Source organism: Lingula anatina, chromosome 1, assembly GCF_051362555.1.
Source record: "Lingula anatina isolate TDL-2025a chromosome 1, LinAna3.0, whole genome shotgun sequence".
NCBI lineage: Eukaryota > Metazoa > Brachiopoda > Lingulata > Lingulida > Lingulidae > Lingula > Lingula anatina.
The window spans coordinates 13391312-13410007 of NC_141767.1; the positions used below are offsets into that span (position 1 = coordinate 13391312).

Sequence of the window (18696 nt, forward strand, 5' to 3'; positions counted from 1 at the left end):
TATCACACAGTTTTGAGGAAACGCAACTTGTATATGCTTACGCTTATACCATGTAAAATGGATAAAATTTGTTTTAAGTGTTTTGGGACAATTTCTGATAAAATTGCAGATAACTTGTTATATAGCATAATGAGTCCGGCAGTCTTTTAAATGCACCCCAATAGCAGCTGAGCAGGCCTTGGCTGTTCAATCAGTGTTACATCCCATAAACTGGATACGCCAGACCAAATACAATTCTCAAGATCACGACATAACATGATACAGAAACTTCTGTGTTTAATGTCAACCAAAAAGTGCGCATCATCATATAACGATCCCTAAGTCATATCCAGATGGCGGAAAGCGAGTCTAATGGCGCAATCTGGCACATGGCGGTTACAAAGAAGAATCAACCGCAAATAATTCCATTTTGCAAATTTAGAAAATGGGAGAAAATGTTTTGAGACCCTTCGCTGTTTGATATTCTCTTGAGATGCTTTGTGATTATGAAATTGCTACAGGTCTTGTACACCTGGCTTTATGTTAGTTTGTTTTAAACAACCTGCAGCCCCAATGGCAGGCCAAATCAGAAACATGATAACACACGTAAGTATCAGGTAGCTGTAATTGGCAAGTGGCACTTCGGATTACTGTTTTAAACTTCTTTACAGTACAGCAACTGTTGCTGAGTTGCTACTTCTAATGAGTAACCCCAAATACAATAACCTCCACAAATCAGAAGTTGATTAGTTGTGTTTTTGTATGACCTTACTTCCTGACAAAATCTTAACCCTCTGTCTGAAAGCAAATGCTGTATATCTTTACTTGTAGCGTTTTTTTCCTATGCTCGAACCTTTCAGTAGAGCAACGCATGGTGAGAACACCTAACTGCGTCTTTCAGCAGAAGCAGATGTGCTCTTCACTGAAGACATTAAAGGAAAACATATTTTTTCTACTTGAACATTCCTGTAAAGATCATGCCCTGCTTTAAACCAACATCACTTCTCTCAGTGGAAACCACTTCAAGGCGCCTTTACGCACCCTTAGGCTTGTTAATTTTGTTTGGAAATCTGTCCTCATCATTGAGATCTAACAGTTACTTCGAAAATGTTGGATTAAAACAAACAGACTGTTGGGTTAGAAAATGTGTTGCGAGTTTGCGCGTGCGTCGAGTGTAAAACCAGAACGTGAAGAATGCTAGAACTTTAACAGATTGATCCGCCACACAGAGGTTTATTAAATATTAACGGGGTATTCTGTGCTGAAGAAGGCAATGACAATTTGCGCAGGCGTTATATTCTGGTGGCAGAATTGAAATCACAGTGGCAGCACAAGTGAATGAGCCTTCACAGTAACTGACTCTGGGTTAATAGGTACATTGTGTCGTATTTTAGGGTTGTTTAGATCATAATGTGAGCTAGATAGCCACTGCTGCAATTCATGTCTGGAAGAAAATTCCTCTAGTTAGTTTCCTTTAATGGGTAGCTTGTACGTGTCAAAATGCATTAGAGATGGGATCTGCTTACGGCACTCGCAACGGAAATAATCTTAGCAAAAAATTAGTCTGATAAGAAGTTCACCTATTTTTTCATTTCTTATTGTGCGTCTACACGAAACATACTATTTATATCAGCGTGTTATACTGCGCCCCTTGGTTCTTAATTATTACGCCGTGGTTTGTATTGTCTATTCAACGTCGTGTTTTATTTTCCTTTTTTTGTTCTATCAGTGTAGCTTTAAAATGACAAAATACCAACGAGGTGTACACAGAAGGCGTACACTTTATAACCTACCACATTTGGTTTAAGCCCCATTTGTTTTGAATTCGATATTTTAATCAGAATCGTAAAACATACCCACTACTTCCACTAGTAATCCCACCGACTTCTGCCACGCAACTCTTCATGCTTATAATATGAAATAATCAGATATACACTAAGATATTAATATAAATTGCACCCTTGACAGCCATATTTCGTCCTGTAAAGATCTATCTTCTTCCTCGACTTACTGGTTGATAAGCAAACCGAGAGCCGTAAATCTGATAAGATGCTTTATTGAACAATTCCTCTGGACAGAAATGAAATGCACACTAACACGATGGTGTTTGATAGTCCCAATCTCCAGGAGTGCTACAGCAGCAATTAATGTGTAATTCGTAGTAAGATGTAATAAATCAAAAATATGCGGTGCAATAATCACTTATGTGATTCCTTTGAAATTGCACAGAATTCTGCTAATATAAGGTGCAGTAATGTTGAAAATAAGGGAAAGTAGTCGAAAAAGACAATAAACGTGTGTGTGCGTGTGTGTGTGTCTGTGTGTGTGTATACACACAAACAGAGAGAGATATGCTTGACCTAAAAAAGAATCAAGGATATTAAATCTGCGTTCTAAATCTTTTAACTAAGCACGTCGTTTACCATAGTTCTGAGGTTTCGAATATTTTAGCTGTCATAAACACATTATGAGTAACTACTTACCACATTGATGAGTTGAATCATAGTAAGTCCAAAATTGATCATTAGCTTGTCCGACAGGTTTTGCACAGGTCGTATAAGTGGGTTATAACCTGTCTTGTCAAAGAGGTCCTCCACCAGTTTGCTTTCGTCTTCGCTACCTAAACCTGAGCAAAAATGGAAGAGAATACAGCTCGTCAATGATAATATTTTGAAAAAAGATGTTAAGCCGGTAGAATGAAGGCCTGCGTCCCATCCTCGGGGCCTTGCGTTCACACCCGTGTCCCGACTGCCCGACCACATTGGGAATACAAGATGTAAGTAGGCAACTACATAAGGCAATTCCGAACGGCAACAGCGCCTTCAAAAGTCCCATAGAGTAACATCCTAGTTAGGAAGCTTGAATGTTTGGGGTGCGTCTGCCAGCGATCCCAAACATGACTCGAGCTTTCTGGAGCTCTGCTCAGACTATCGCGGTCTGTTTTCGTCATCTGTTTACTCTTGTTATGAAGCTTTATGAAAGCCGACAGTTCGCTACCTTATGGTAATTAACTCCAGGAAGAAAAAAGTCGAGAGAGAATGTGCGGTTATTAGGTTTAGTTGGATAAGAGTTAAGGGAACAGCGTAGCCTATATCACAGGGGGAAGGTGGATATATTTAATTGATGACAGACGCGCCATTAAAAATCGTATGATCACGTGTGCATGTTGTCATTGAGCACTGAGAACAAATGGGGGATAAACATTACAATCGACTTTTCGAATGGAGGCCGATTATCCAAAAGCTACCTACCCATGAAACTGTGACATTATCATGAATCGTATTGTATTTATACATCAACCTTTTGTGCTACAGAAAACAATAATAACCAATATTTTCAATAGCATTTATGAATGAGGTGCTCACGCTCAATTTTATTTGATAGTAAACGCGATAAGTAACGTAGTTTATTGGGGATAACTTACGCGAGGCGTAGCCCCAATCCATCATGTTCAATTGTTATCATCCGTTCAACTTCGACCGCAGAGGGTGCATGTGATGTATGTACAGACGCATTGCACCTTCTACATGTTGCCCTCAGTGCAAGGTTACATCGGTGATCCTGACTAACTAACACCCTCGTTTTGTTTCGCAGTTTAACTGGGCCCTATGCATATTTAACTTCAAGGTATTTGAGATACAGTTATGAATGGACCAGGTGAGAAGCACAACTTGACTTCCACTGTTCAATATTTGCCGATTATTTATTGAGATGAATAGAAGGAATGTTCTGTACCTCCCGGACTAATGGAAAGGAGTGAGACTGGGTTACACAATTCGGCTTACGCCTAAGGAACTATCTCACGTCGCCTCAAGACGGGCTTTGTCCGCCATACCACAGCCGTGGGTTGTTAGTCGACCATGATTAATTCAGTAATGCACTTTCTCTCGCACTCCATACCATGTAATCCAATAGTGTTGTATTATTCTCCTTATCGCTGGCTCTGAAGAAATATCTGTACAGTATTTGGCTTAATAAGCATTATCTAAATATAATAGCATAGAAAACCCCTGTTTTCACCAGAAATGCCATATCCATAGTACAATGCATGGCGCACAATTGATGTTTTTGGTAAGTTTACGAAAAGGCGAGCAACGAGGTTTCAATAATTTGGCACTTTTTCACGACTGACGAATTGAAGCCTACCTGTCTAATGCACGTTTTGGACAAATTATACCATGTACTTAGGTCTACATGATGATTATGTATGCATTTAGTACACGTATAAATGTATATACAGTGCATCACAGTTATCAGACATCTGCGTCTTTATTTATGATCACTCCTAAAAGGTTGTAAATATATTATCATGTATAATGGTTCTACACATTTTCAAAATAGATTGCAATACAAGGTGAGGTAACTAAAGGTATCACGAACCCATGCACCAGATAAGCCTGACCTTAGCAAGCTGTGCCCGCATTACGGAGACCAGAACAGAACGCTTGAATTGTCCCCGTTTAATCCGTTATTTCAAGGCTGTGCATACACCTTATGTTTCTGTTGAAAAGATGAGGCAAGATAACTTAACCTTTCACACAAGCGCCCAGAAAGAGCGAAACGAAGCATGTTTTATTAAAAGAAATAACCAAACTGGCACAATTAGATCAATTTCAAACTAAGCCATACACGTATAGAAATATGCAATGTTCTCATTATGCTTTATTATGCTTCATTAGTCTCAGACATAGTTCACGCCTCATGGACAGGCGTGAAAATTCGATCTCTTGCAGTTATAGATTTGCTGCCAAAATTCTCTGGCATATGACATTTTGATGTATCACTGACTTCATGGTTCTGAAAGAATGCTTACATTCAGTACGGTGTGTTGTTTTTCTAACGTGTATACATTATACACTCTATTCCAACAAATGACAATGGAAGGTATCATGTGATTCTGCCTTTGAGAAAGACATTTAATGAAAATTTGTATTTCGATTTCATCCGTCCGATAGATTCACATTTGTAACCCTGATTAAACCCATTTAATACTGTAATTAGATAATGTCAATATAATCTGCATCACATAGTTTTTGGTTAACAATACACTGATAGAAACATTCCACTTACCTGTACGGGACACAAAACATTGGATTCGTATAGATGTTAATATAACGTAGACAAAATAAAGCCCGATACAACTCCTCGTCATATTTCATGCTGATGCATTCAGACATCCAGAGGATAAAAACAATGCATAGTTTGAACTCTTAGGCAGAGTAACGCTGATTCTATAGTCTAGTTCTGGCACTGTTTCCACCATTGCCTCAAACGACACATCAATATTTCTACTGCACTGAGCATGCGCTAATGGTCACTTTCTTTAGATCAATCAGTGGACATCCGGGGACTTTTGCGACAAGCGCAGTGTGTGATATTAGATGGGATGTAATTGATTCCGAATGCATACGTAGTACTTTAATGCGAAAAATTACTTCCAGAAAGAGAAAATTGTGTTAGGGCAAATTGCATCACTGATCTACTGCAGCCAAATGCGATGGAAACTACGCTCTATAGATTTATATTAGTGACGATGTGTTATCATACAAATAAGATAAAGTATATGTATTTCATATGAGTTTTTTTTTTTTTAGTCAAAGATAGGACGAGATTTTATGACCTGCCATTGTCATTAATAACATGTGCTTCTTTTCTTCAATTAATGCATTTATCAATAAGTATTTCCTTTATACAAAAAGCAATAACCCTAGCATCACGATTTTTCTCAAGAGTGATTTACGGCAAACTGTGGAGAAAAATCAAAGATGCCTTCAAAGAAAGCAACTGCAAGATAAAGAAGCTCTGTGTATGTTCATATGTTATAACAATCGCCCAGATGTGTGTTATTCACTGTTTAAAACTGGATCGGGTGGATAATCGGAGCTGAGCCCAGGCACTGGATCTGTTCTCTGCGCGTTACATAAAAACTCAACGCTTGTGCTCGTCTGGCAAGCACAGATAAATTGAGGGATATGACGGCTCTTCAGGTCAGCTAGACATCTGATTATTGAATTGTTCTATAATTATTCTACTTGGCTAACCATGTTCTAATTTCCATTTAGAATGTGACCGGGACTTTGAAATAATTCAGCTCCTCGGTGTTGACTGAATTAACTTTATTAGTTTCTCAGCATATGAAACTTCACGTCGATGAAACTTTTATTCCTATTGTTACGGGACCGTATTCTTAAAAGCGCACTGCAGCTGTATAAATACGTGTGCATTGAAGCGACCGCGCTGTCGACACACAATCAAATCCGATAGCCGATACTTGATTCTCCCGGCAAGCAGAGGACACAAAACCTATCTAGTACTATTTAATTCATGGTAACTTCGCCCTTTAACTTTTATTGAATATCCCGCGTGAATTGTTTATTTGCGATCTTAACGTGTATTAGCTTTGATATCATAAAAGTTTCAGACAATGGTGTGGCACGTGGGAACATATAACATCCCAAAGAGTATCAACACGGCTTAATATTTCTCCTACATCTTGATTACAACTAGTATATAGACACATTATTGTCGAGTGCGTATCAACATTCCCAATAACATATTGCATAATTAAGAACAGTTGTGACTGTGTACGTGTCTGCTCACCACCAACATAACTTCTTGTCACTTGTATTTACCACATCCACTAAATATTTCTACCGTCTTAAGATATCTGGCACCCACATTTAGCTATTTCAATATACAGTATGAGTGGTACATGTACAAATGCCGACATGCATTTAAGTAATGACGAAACCAAGTTACATTTCGAAAGATGAAATCAATTTATCCTGCTGTGTTAAAGATTACAGAAGCGAGGAACGGGATTCATCTACTGAGATATACATGTACTTTTATAAACGCAGGTCCGGAATCATTAATCCATTAGTAAATAACAACACAGTGTCGATATTCTTCACCTCGGAAGATCATAAAATCGTTTACTGCATGCTCCACTTCCAAGAACATATATCGAAAACTGACTAATCAATTTAATTGAAACTCCTTGTTGCATTGCCCAAGAAACCAAGGAAAGCTTTTAACCTGCCGCGCTGGTTTTATAATGCCAAATGCGCCTATATAAAACCTTTAATGTCACGATACTTAATGAGGCTAATGTTTCAAGGTACGTATTCGCAAGAGACTGATTTTGTTAAAGGTTTATCGGACTTCCATCCACGCAGTTAAACACTATAATCGGGTTCTTCATGTATTGACTATAGCAGCTCTGGGTGTGTCTGTTAAGTTCTCGCGTTAGGTGAAAGATAAAGGCGGACGCTGGCTATTTTCCTTGGGCATGAAATGACAAAAGAAGGAAAGGGCGTACAATTTGCATATTTTGCATTTATCCAAAGGAAAGATAAGATAAGATAAATATTTATTTTACCAACAAATTATACATTTATATAAAATAATCAATATCGTTACACACGCATACCGTACAGTTAACACCTAAGAATTAATATTTTCTATAACGCATCTATAAGGGGCTAAACTATTTCAATTTCTTGTTAAAGAAGTGCGGTCGGTGTCTTGCCCTTCTCAATTTCACGATGTTCCATTGTATCACTCCATGTTACACTATTGTTCAATTTAAAAAACACCCAATAAATTATCGTTTCTTGTTTAGTGACTTCACCGCCAATTTCTTTAGGAGTTTTATAGCTTTGATTTCTTATGTAGCCTACCATAATCTTTTTCGTTTTGCTAACATTCAAGGTTAAATTGTCACCTGTGAACCAGTTAACTATAGAGGGCGCCGATTGCCTGTGCTCAGACTCGTCATTTTCATGAAATACACCAACTAAGATGGTATCATCGGCCAATTCACAAGCTTTCTTGGTAAAATAAAGATCAATGTTTGGGCTACTTCACGGCCTTATCGCCTTATCGAATCGCTAAAACAGTGCTGTGACTTAATCCAAACCAATGCGTTAGGTGACATCGCAACCTAAACGCTTTCGCTGCCGACACAATCCCAGTGAATGCAGTTATTTAGAGCACCGCTGTCACGATTGCCGCTTGCACACTTCTCTGCGCATCATATCGCACCGTTTCTGCTGCAAGTTATTTAAACAGGATCGGTTGTAAAAACCCGCCATACGGCGCGAAATCACTATTCACGTGGCTAAGGTCCTTAAAGGGCGGACCGAAACGTCCGATATAATGCTCGCTAGTTAGTCTTGAAATCAAGAATAACTCTGCTTTATCAACTATCTTGAGCCACGAAAAATACCTTATATTGTAAGGTTAGTTGTGTTGTTAAACCTGACACCTGCTGATTACTTTCGAAGTGATTACTTCATGATATGAAAGAAGGGTGGTGATTGATTTCTTACTTTTGTAAACTTATTTACGGCAATCTTGCAATAGGTAAACATTATATTTCTACCCCACTAAATGGCAATGCAATGTAAATCGCAGCAGTGTTCTACCAGTTATTTTCCTATCGAGACAAAGAAAACAATGTAATATAGTTCAACTGCAGCAGAGGTCGCAAAGGGTCGTTTTGTATAATGCCACGGATAGCTTAATGGCCCCGGCGTGTTATGGTTTGTTCTTTTTGAGAGCTGTGATAATATATTGAGCACCTGAACGGAGATCTACTATTTTTTTTGTTCCATGTAGTAGGCTCGCCTCCTCGGGTGCTGTATAGGCCGAACTCCTTGATAGATTTGCCGAATATACATGCTTTGTTTACCTTTCTTGTTCCCGTTTTCGTTTATTATTTAGTGAAGGATTAAATTGATTTTCTCTCCGGTCAAATTTTAATTTGACATGTGATCGTTGAAGTCGATCTTTTTTGTGATAAATCTGACGTGTGCGATAGGGTAATGTAAAGTTTATATTTTTCCAAACATTGGTGCATTTTCGCACACACTGCAAATGAGATTTGTAATTGCCAAGCCGTATTTCCACGATACCATCATTACATACGTATACCTAAAACGTATAAAATACGTGTTGGCTCCATGTTATGACATGTGTATACATCGAAACTTAATCGCTTTTATCACGTGTAACCCGCATTCAATTACTGAAGCGTAACTCGAGATGGACCACTCAATCACTGTAAAGAAACTTAGACTTTGGTTTCAGTCAAGAACTATATCTAAGATCAACCCAGCAGTAGGTTATGATAATAAGTTGATTCTATAGAAAGAATCACTGAAGTTTGTATCTGCACAAAATGTGTCTGCCTAATATGTTTTCTGTAATAAGTGAAAGCAACTAAATAAGCAAACACGCTTGACATCAAATATTTTGCTATATTAGATTATTTCTATGTGCGTAAATCAAGATCTGCTTCATTAATTGTTAAAAGTTTGTACATAATACAGCTCATTGTAGACACAAGCTGTGGTCACATACATGTGCCACCGTTATGAAGCGCCGACTTCTAGTTCAGAGATGAATAGCTTGTGCACTATAAATGTACAAGGACTGACAGCATTTTCCTTCAATTTCCACTTTTCCCCCTTCCGAAAATCCAATCGTAGTCAAGATTTGATTTGAATATAGTTTAATAAGCAGAATGATCCATTCAGAATTGGTTAATTTCAAGCACAATAACCCTGCCTTGGGAATATTCTATTTTGCTCGGGGAGATTGCCAACTCTAACTCACATTGACTAGATTAATTAAATTCTAAGCTTCTCTAAGGACTTGTTTCAGCTCCCATTGAGCACTAATGCACTGGTAGGGAGGAGGCGTTTGTGTGAGCCCGTACTTGTTATAAGCTGTGCATTGCTCCATAACTTTCTCATCGATCAGTCAATCATCATTCGATATTTGGTTTATCGACTGGGCTGACTGACTAATGTTTGTGTGGACCAAAAGACAATTCATTGAAGACATCGTGTTTTCGTATGAAAGCAGGGCAATTTTTTTGCAATCACGTTCATGTACATCCATAATTGATTCTCTTGTGGTTGGTTTGTCACACTCCGTATTAGAGTTAGTTTCTTGCTTTTTATCGTTCAGGATTTTTACCTAACCACAATGTGGAGCGCTAGAACGAGATCAACACACATGTAGCTTTTGATAATTCCTTTATTACAAATCTTTCGTTTTAGCTCCACAATAAATGTGAAAAGTAGCATTCCAATTAATCAATTTCAGGAACTACCATTAGTGCTATATCATGTCGATGTTTAAGTGAACACTCGATCTAAACAAGGACGCTTTTGTGTATAATCCATGTCTACGTAAACGATGTTTATTTAATCCTCCTAAAGAATGCTTTATTGATGTACGGGGTAGTTACAAGATATTTAACTATAAGACGGTAGTTTATTAAAATTTTATTTCCGGGAGGTAGACATGCTCAAGGATGTGCAGGAGAGATGCAGTCGGTGAGTGGGTGTGCCCCTACCATGGAGAAGCGTCCTGACAACCTTAGACGACAATGTTAACTTTTTCTACAATGAACCCAGAGGATTGGACGTAGCCCTTTAAGTTCGTACGGAGCACATGTTTCCTTTATTTATCCCATGCATAACCGACAGCAATGGCGGGCGTTTGGTCAAATATATCAGAAACTGTAGACATGCAATTACCAGAATGACGCTCCCAGGTAATCTTTTAGCCATATGGCATTACCTAGAACAAATCGAACCAGGTAACACGAACATTTAGTACTAACATCGGTAATGTTATGTTTGCTCAGTTGATTTGTATCTATTCAGCAATATCACTAGGCACTAGTGCCCATATGTCTTGCCCGTGAAATGACCAGGAACACCACGTATAAAAATAATATACTGTTAGATACTGAAATCCACAGCATACAATTTGCAGGGCAGCCAGGTTTTATTTTCAGCAGGGATATTGAAAATCGGGAGACGGACGGGTAAGGCACGTCATCTGGCGGTTACTAAATGTCAATCTTGTTTAGTTTCACAGTTGATTTGATTCAGATATCACGGTATATAACGTCAGCAAAATAAGGGTTTTTGGCCTTAAGTTAAATAAAGATTATCTGTATTATCAAACGTAATAGCTCATTTGAATGCTTAATATAAACTGATTACAATGAAATTACTGTTGCCCCTATCACGCATGTCCTGGCATGCACTTCAGTTGCTGTAGCTTAATGCGCAGAATGTAGCTAAAGCCAGTCATAGCGATGTGCTATAAGATCAAAGAAATCTGAAAGCGTTCATAATTTTTTGACCTTCTAAAATCTTATTTTAGCCTGGGTTGCACGCGCAGTTAATTTCCCGCGCTGACCACTCCGCCCATACTGCATTTTCAAGATAGCATAAAGTTGATTATTTGGTGAGTGGAGAGCAACTAAACCAGGTCTTTATATGTAGCTTTTTTGCTCTGTATATCCGACTCATTTATAAATACAAACTTTACGCACGGCTTGGCGAACATATGTTCAACTCAAAATTCCTTATCGTAATTTTAATCTCTCTTGGATAATGTTGCTTGTATGAGTTACCAGCAGGTAAATAGTAATAATCTAACGGATGAAAACGCCCAATCCAAAGTCTTTTTTCTTTTTAAAACAGCTGTTTAAAATTAATATCGCCCTTACAGTACTTATTTTCTTAAAGAATGATGGTTTGCATATACCAGATGCTATGGAGCTAATGATCCTAAAAACTTACTTAAATATTCTACTCAAGACGTCCACTCACACGGTGGAAACACTACACCACACACTTACGTGGTTTCCTTAAGTTACATATTAAAAACAAACTTCAAGTTAAACTCGTATTCATACCCTTTATTTTAAATTCCTGCTTAGTCGTAGATAAAGGCAGACTTGCCTAATAATCAGGTTTATCAATGGAATTGATATCGCATATTGAGATATACTAGTAACTGGTGAAAAAGAAATGTTTAAACGATAGGTAAATTAATTTCAAATACTCTTAACCACTTTTCAAATAACGATATTTTAAATTTATTGGGAAACGTTTGAAGTGTATATTAAGATGAATCAGCCATTGAACTACATGTGCTGGTACCAGGTGTGAAGAGAATGGTAGTCCACTAGGAACCGTAATCCGTTCCCCAGTACTTTGCACAGGTGACATTTGCCCCATAAACTAACCCCAATACTCCGACTAACCCTAACCTGTACTAATCAAATGGCACCCCGGACTTCCATTCCTAGGACTACCATTCCTGTTACACCGGCATATGAATAATATAAGACGTACATGGACGTCCAGTATAGGCATTGAGCCAATACAAAGAGTGACAACAGAACTAATTGCTCATGCAAGTGAATGCATAGAGGTTCAGTATATTATAAAATTGTAATTGATTTAGCGTGAAATGTGGGCTTCATGATCTCACCCTGCTTTCAGTTCCTATTTTGCCCTTACCCTAAGTTAGTATCTGAAGGCTAGGGATATTGATAGCGTAGTTAAGTAGACAGATGCCGTGCTGGATTTTAAGAGTTCAAGTAGGAATGTTACGCCCAAGGCCAACCACTTTTCTTGATTAAAACATCACTTCAGTCTGGTGGACTGAATTATCGAAATGACATAAACTGACACTTTGTGTGTAACGGTTTAAGACACGCAGAGGGTTGAATGACAGTTATTTTCAGTAGTTCCATCTAGTTCGTGTCCTTTTTCATAGTTGCTATATGGAATTAGAGGAAGAAATTATTTGCCCGGTTCAATAATTGGTTGGTGTTGGCGCGGGAGTCACCCTGGGTTGCTCGAGCAGGAACACCTTGACGACCGAGCGGCGCGATAAATAGAGAAAATACTGAGATAAAATACTTGAGCGAGGTTAGCAATTTAGCAACAGTAACAACCCTTAAAAACACAACATGTAGTTCAAGCAATAGTTATTATAGACATTCTGCTATCCAGTGTTCGAGAACGAGATCGGGTTAGAGTAGTCTCGCGTCATTACTGAACGGCGTGATTATGATCAATTAACTGGTGATAAATGTCCAATTTGCGCGTATTTTAACTCAATGCCTTTGACGAGACAAGATGCGCGTATCTGTTTAGTTTCAAAGAGCGTAATGTTTTACAGAAATTTTTTCTCCATTTAACAAACCATTGGCACCGAACCGTATATTAGTAAGCCAGGGTGATTGTGCTTACATACAGGCTTATTTTGCTGGTGTAATTCATTGATTTCACTGGTTCTTGCTGAGGCAATGAGTGATTCACCTTACTCTCATCATGACTCCTGGTTTGACATGACATAATGTCGCACATATTGAGATTTACAAATACTACAAAACCTGACTAAATTTCAAATAGTGTAAATTGTTTAAAATGATTTGAAATGGTTAAATGAGGTTTGAATGCTTAGCGAGGCATGTTTAGGCTTACGTACAAGCATTAAGATTATTAATATTATTTACAAAAATTATGTATTTGGGAAGAAAACCTTGAATGTATGTCCTTAACAAATCGCTGATCAATCAAAACTGCCGCCATTTGAAAAACACCCATCCGCCTCTTTACTGTCTTCAATCTTGGACACGGATAGCTGAGGGCCTCTATTTTGCGAGCGTTAAGTCCACACGTGGACCATTGCATACAGGCACTAGCTTCGGGCCAAATAGACCTAACACAGCGTCTAATCTTGTTCCCTGAATAACATCGGAGATGATGTCAGCAACAAATCGGGGACAACATTCGCCCTAAAGACAAACATACTGAAGGCAGCTTCCAGGCACTTAAAACATGAACACAATAAAAATAAGGTAAACTTTTTGTCTTTGGCAAGAAGCCATACGCAACCGTTTATAAAAGATAAAGAAAAGCGTATAGGAATGCGACTTATTTCGCAATACAGTTCATTTGTGTATATGGATTCAAATGATGTCCAAACGAGATTTTCCTTCAGCATATTATATGCGAGATAGCCTGACAAGAATAATAATTGATATCGAATTAAAGTCATAAAATATCTTCATATCAATAGACGTATTATAGTGAGTGCGATTAATTACTTTTCTGATATCGTCCTCTGCGACTGGTTTTCGGTCACAAGTTATTTGTCATCCTTTATGAACTGGTGGCATTTGTTGACTAATTGTCTAGAATGTGCAATGTGTGTCGCCTGTTTCTACGCGTGTAATATTTCAATGTTAATGTATTCATTTTCGGAGTTCTGAAACAGCTGGAATATATATATATATATATATATATATATATATATATATATATATATATATATATATATATCCCAAACCTTAAAAAGATCTTTAAATAAAACCGGGTAGACCGATTCCATCAACCTTTCCAATAACAGCTTAGGAAAAAAAGCTACACATATTTTCCGAGTTAACAATAACAGGACAAATATACTAATACATACACTGGAAAAATATAATATATAAGATTGAATTTTTTGCGATTTCTGAAAAGCACTAGTATGATTAATGTGAGTGGTCCCTCTTGCATCGATCTTATTGTCCGCATATATAACCTCTGATCCCCTCCAAGCCCCGTACTAGGCCAAAGATCAAATAAGATGCAGAATCACATCTGTTCTGCTTCACTAGGCCCTAATTCAGCGAATTTCACCATCAGCAGTTTCTGCCAATATAATCTGAGCAAGTGTAATAGTACAATGCCCCTGTCCTCGGGTGTGATATGCATTATTTTGCCCGGTTTTTCACATTTTGATTCAGCATGAACGATTCTTTGTTCATAGGAAGTAAGACGAGAAATGAGGTCAAATTTTCGTAGGCACGTGGGCCATGCTCAATTTGATCAAGCAGTGAACGTGTGTGAAATGCCCGAACCAAATCGATATCGCCCCAAGGCAAAACTGAGATCTATAATACATGTAGAATGCCAATACTTTTCTGGAAATATTAAAGACGATTAAGGCTTGTATAAAATTTAGCTCTCTGCATATGACCAGTCGATTAAACGTAGGAAAAATACTGATATATTCCGTAGATATCTTCTGTTCACTTACGCCGACTAAAGTTAAAGTAAAATGGCATGTGGTTAACAAATAAGCCTATGTATCTGTTCTACCACTGGAAGACAGCCGTTACGCTAGTCTTAACAGATTACACTGCTTATTTCACGCAATTTTGTCATGCTAAAATTTCTTTTACGCCTTTTTTTTTTTGAGCTAAACTATAAGAGCCAAATCCATGCTATCGGATTCATTGCATGTTACTAAGGTGATTTTATTCACTTCCTCTCTCTCTCTTCGTAGGTCTTTTGATTTATGGTTTTGTATCACGGAGAGGTCTCGCCTCGGAGATATATAAACAGAAGCTAATGCTTTGTGCTTTGAGGACCTGAGAATACCAAACCCATGAATATTTTACGTGAAATCCCTACCGCGATTTTCTAAATGCTGATTCTGATAACATCTTTGAGATTGCCGTAGATAAAAGCTAGTCTAAAGTGTTAATACATGCCATCATTTATTTCATTTAAGAACCAAGACAGTGTCTGAGAAAATCGATCCATGGGGTGGTTAGCAAACCCTTAATGAACAATTCCTTCGTGTCCGGCTCATTCTGCCATTCATCTCGACCTCTGTACCCAGTGTATAAGCAAAAAGTTCTGTTTTATTCTCTGACATTAATCTGTATATTTTTATCACAAACTTAGCTTTCTGTTTCGAAAGCCACGGTCTTATTATTTTAAGTGCTTAGCATAACTACAGTTGGAGATTACATGAATGTCTGCGCAAGTCAACTATGCCTGGTCCAAATTCGTGTTTTTTTCCCACAAAGAACGTTTTGTAGTATTAAGGGAAAAGGTAATAAAGCTCCCAAAGAGAAATAATCACTGTTGGCAAACCACCTCTGTGTTGACGTGCAGAGCAGACAAATACCCACAATACGGGGCGAGAAAAGGTGAAGATGCATGGTTGAATTGCAAAAACAAAACAACAATAATATGCATTTGCAGGTATATTGTGATACTGAATAATGGAGGCCATTGCTTGTTTGCTTGCTGCTGTATTTACGTAGTTTTATAAAGGAAAGTTGCGTAAAATGATCTCATGGCTGATCGCGACCTTAATAGAACTCGCGAAATACGACGTTGGCTCTACAAAGTAATAAAAGCGCTCTAATTTTGGTGTATCACGGTAATATTTCACATAGAACGGCCGTCTGGTTAATATGAAAGACTCCGAGCGTGAGAAGTAATTGCGCGATTGATTCTCCCATTATGATAATCTCTCGACTCGAGTCTACAGTAAAATTATGGAGTGTCAATGAGAGAGGCTTAGCTAATCTTTAAAAAGGAAACTCTTGCAGTCCAAACCTCTACGTTAAACGCCGGCTATATTCTCATATTTTCCCGTTATAGCCTTATCTATAATTGACCAGATATATGAATTCCTATCTGAAATTGACCCTGTCAAATATCTTATGTTTAAGTCACTGTTTAATAGAAACCATCTCTATACGCCAGAATACAGCGGAGATGGCTAAGAATAGATAAATAACAACCGAATGAAAGGGCATTGAAGCTAAAGGTACTTTTGCAAGTCAGTGAACGGGGCATCCAAAAGGCGAATATGAAATTTGGAAAATAATGATAATCGGGTGATCAGTGACACGACTCCATGTGCCACTGAAAAATCTACTGGAAAATAATGAAACCAGACTGAAGGGTTATGTGTATTGGTATTATGTTGGGCAAAAGTAAACCTGGGAGGTTAAGCTAAAGGAGAACCGGTATGTAAACATCATATTTACAAATCTATATTACCTTCATATAGCACAAGTATGTGAGTTTGTATACATCGACTAATAACATTTCATCACTACACATATACAATTGAAATTTAAAGGCTGGATCGGTGTTAGATACGTACCTTTATATACTAGCAGAGACAGCAACAGTGTTAATATCACAAGTAAGTGTTCCATCCTGTGTGGAAATGACATGTTTTCCTACAGTTCCCACCCCTGCGTCGTTCAAACATGTCTCTAGCCAAGTACTCCAGTTCACTTTGTGGGCCGACTTCAGACCAATCGCGCACCTGAATCAAGGCAGCAGCCTGGCTACCTAGACGAACGCGCACGCAGGTATCCTATTCCTTTCCTTAATAAATCTTAAGCCACAGCGTGTTGGTGTATTAATGTTAACATGGCAAGCGGCTTAAATATCCCCACAATGGTACCTTTTCTAGTTTGTATTACTCTGTTTTTCCATGTGCATAACTATTTCCTTCAAGGAATGGATCTGGATTATCCTAACATCGGGTAGGATTACTTTATCTTTTTTCTTCGATTCGCATGCAATACAGTCTTAACGTCAAATAGTTGCAAAAGAGTCGCCCCGTCTTCACTGGGCCGAATGCTTCAATCCAACATTTGTCAATAACAGCATCTCAGCCAATCAAAGACATGTTTACTTATTAGACCGCAATAGGCGCATTAGGCATTAAGGGCCGTCTTTCCTGCTGAATTGTCCCCGTGGAAGTGGCCCAAAGGTATTCGATTACTAATTTAGTAACTCTAATTATGCATGCTTCTGTAAAAATCTGTTTACATTTGATGCTTACTTAAATATGTCGAACTTACAAAGTCATGTGGAAAAATTGTGAAACACAGGGAAAGGGAATAACATGCATGTACTCGGTTTAATTGCGTGGATTAATGACGTATTTTTTCATTATTTTTTTTTACTTTTAAATTTCTTGTTAACTTAATGTTGGGATACCTTTCAAAATAGAAAAACACGACTTACATAGACCCAATTGATAAAGAAAGACTATAAAATATAAAATGCTTCTATTAATATTAACACTGCTTGTGTAGTGTAATTTTTTCGTCCTGAAATTAGAGCAAATCAACGACGGTACTGAAGCAAGTGCATGTACAAACAGCTAATTAATAAATGACTGGTTAAAAAATTATAGCGTTCGAAGTTCCTTAGTAATGAATCAGTTCTGAGCATTCTGACCACACTTGGCAAAGAAGAAAAAAGAATTGATGTGTATCAAATCAGTAACCACCGTTTGATGCCTGGCATCTAATAAGCTGGTAGGAAAACCGTGAAGGCGATCGAATGGTGTTTGCTTGAAATGCATAGTCGAAAGTTTCAGTGTACAGGCACGTGGACCCCCTCCCCTACCCTATCATGTATCCGGTTTGGATCTCCAGAAGGTGCAGTATGTTCAGATTGAGGACTTAGATGGACCAGTATATTCCAAGTGTATTTATAAAGTTTTAGTATTTGGTCGTAACGGTATGTCCTAGCATTAGAGTGGTCGTCGGTATACACCCCCTCCAGTTATAAACATATCGAGGATAAAAAGCCTGCTTGCCAATTGCAAAGATAGAAGCAAATTATTTATGCTACTCTAATTTATAATTAAAATCAGCAATTAAATTACAAATTGGAAATTCTTCTTGTTACAAATATGTGATGATTGTTTATAATATCAATATTTAATCCACTTTTATGGAGCACCGTTCAATAAAATGTCACATTCTGTATAAAATTCTATTCTTATTTTCTATCCTAATGCAAACTGACTTAGACAACTTAAATTTGATAAGGAAGAAATAAGCCCTGTATAGCGTGGTTCCGGCCACACGCACACAGTACACGGAACAGAACAGTCGCGCCTGCTTTACAACACTGATGTATACAGAGGCATATCCCTTGCCAAATCAATAGTTTGGAGAACCAGGGGCTGCCAACAGATGTTTCCTTTTCATTAATGAGCAAGCACTTTAAATAAGAGGCCCTTGATAATATATTTAAATGAATGTAAACATATTCGTCGGGTATTGAG

At 37.9% G+C, this 18696-nt stretch overlaps 1 protein-coding gene across 7 annotated transcripts in view; it reads right to left on the minus strand.

Annotated features, from left to right (window-relative positions):
* LOC106171170 (acetylcholine receptor subunit beta-like 1) overlaps positions 1–17263 on the minus strand; it is a 45911-nt gene extending 28648 nt beyond the window's left edge. Inside the window, exons 1-2 of one of the 7 annotated variants that reach the window (XM_013551360.2) lie at positions 16765–17263; positions 2463–2605 (exon numbers count right to left, since the gene is read on the minus strand). In XM_013551360.2, the coding sequence (XP_013406814.1) occupies positions 2463–2605; positions 16765–16837 (216 nt within the window). In that variant the 5' untranslated portion in view covers positions 16838–17263. Of the gene's footprint in view, positions 1–2462; positions 3011–5049; positions 5276–16764 lie in introns of those variants that run through there. The other 6 variants (XM_013551359.2, XR_015331914.1, XM_013551363.2 and 3 more) reach the window with 6 other exon arrangements.
* Between the last annotated feature and the right edge of the window lie 1433 nt (positions 17264–18696).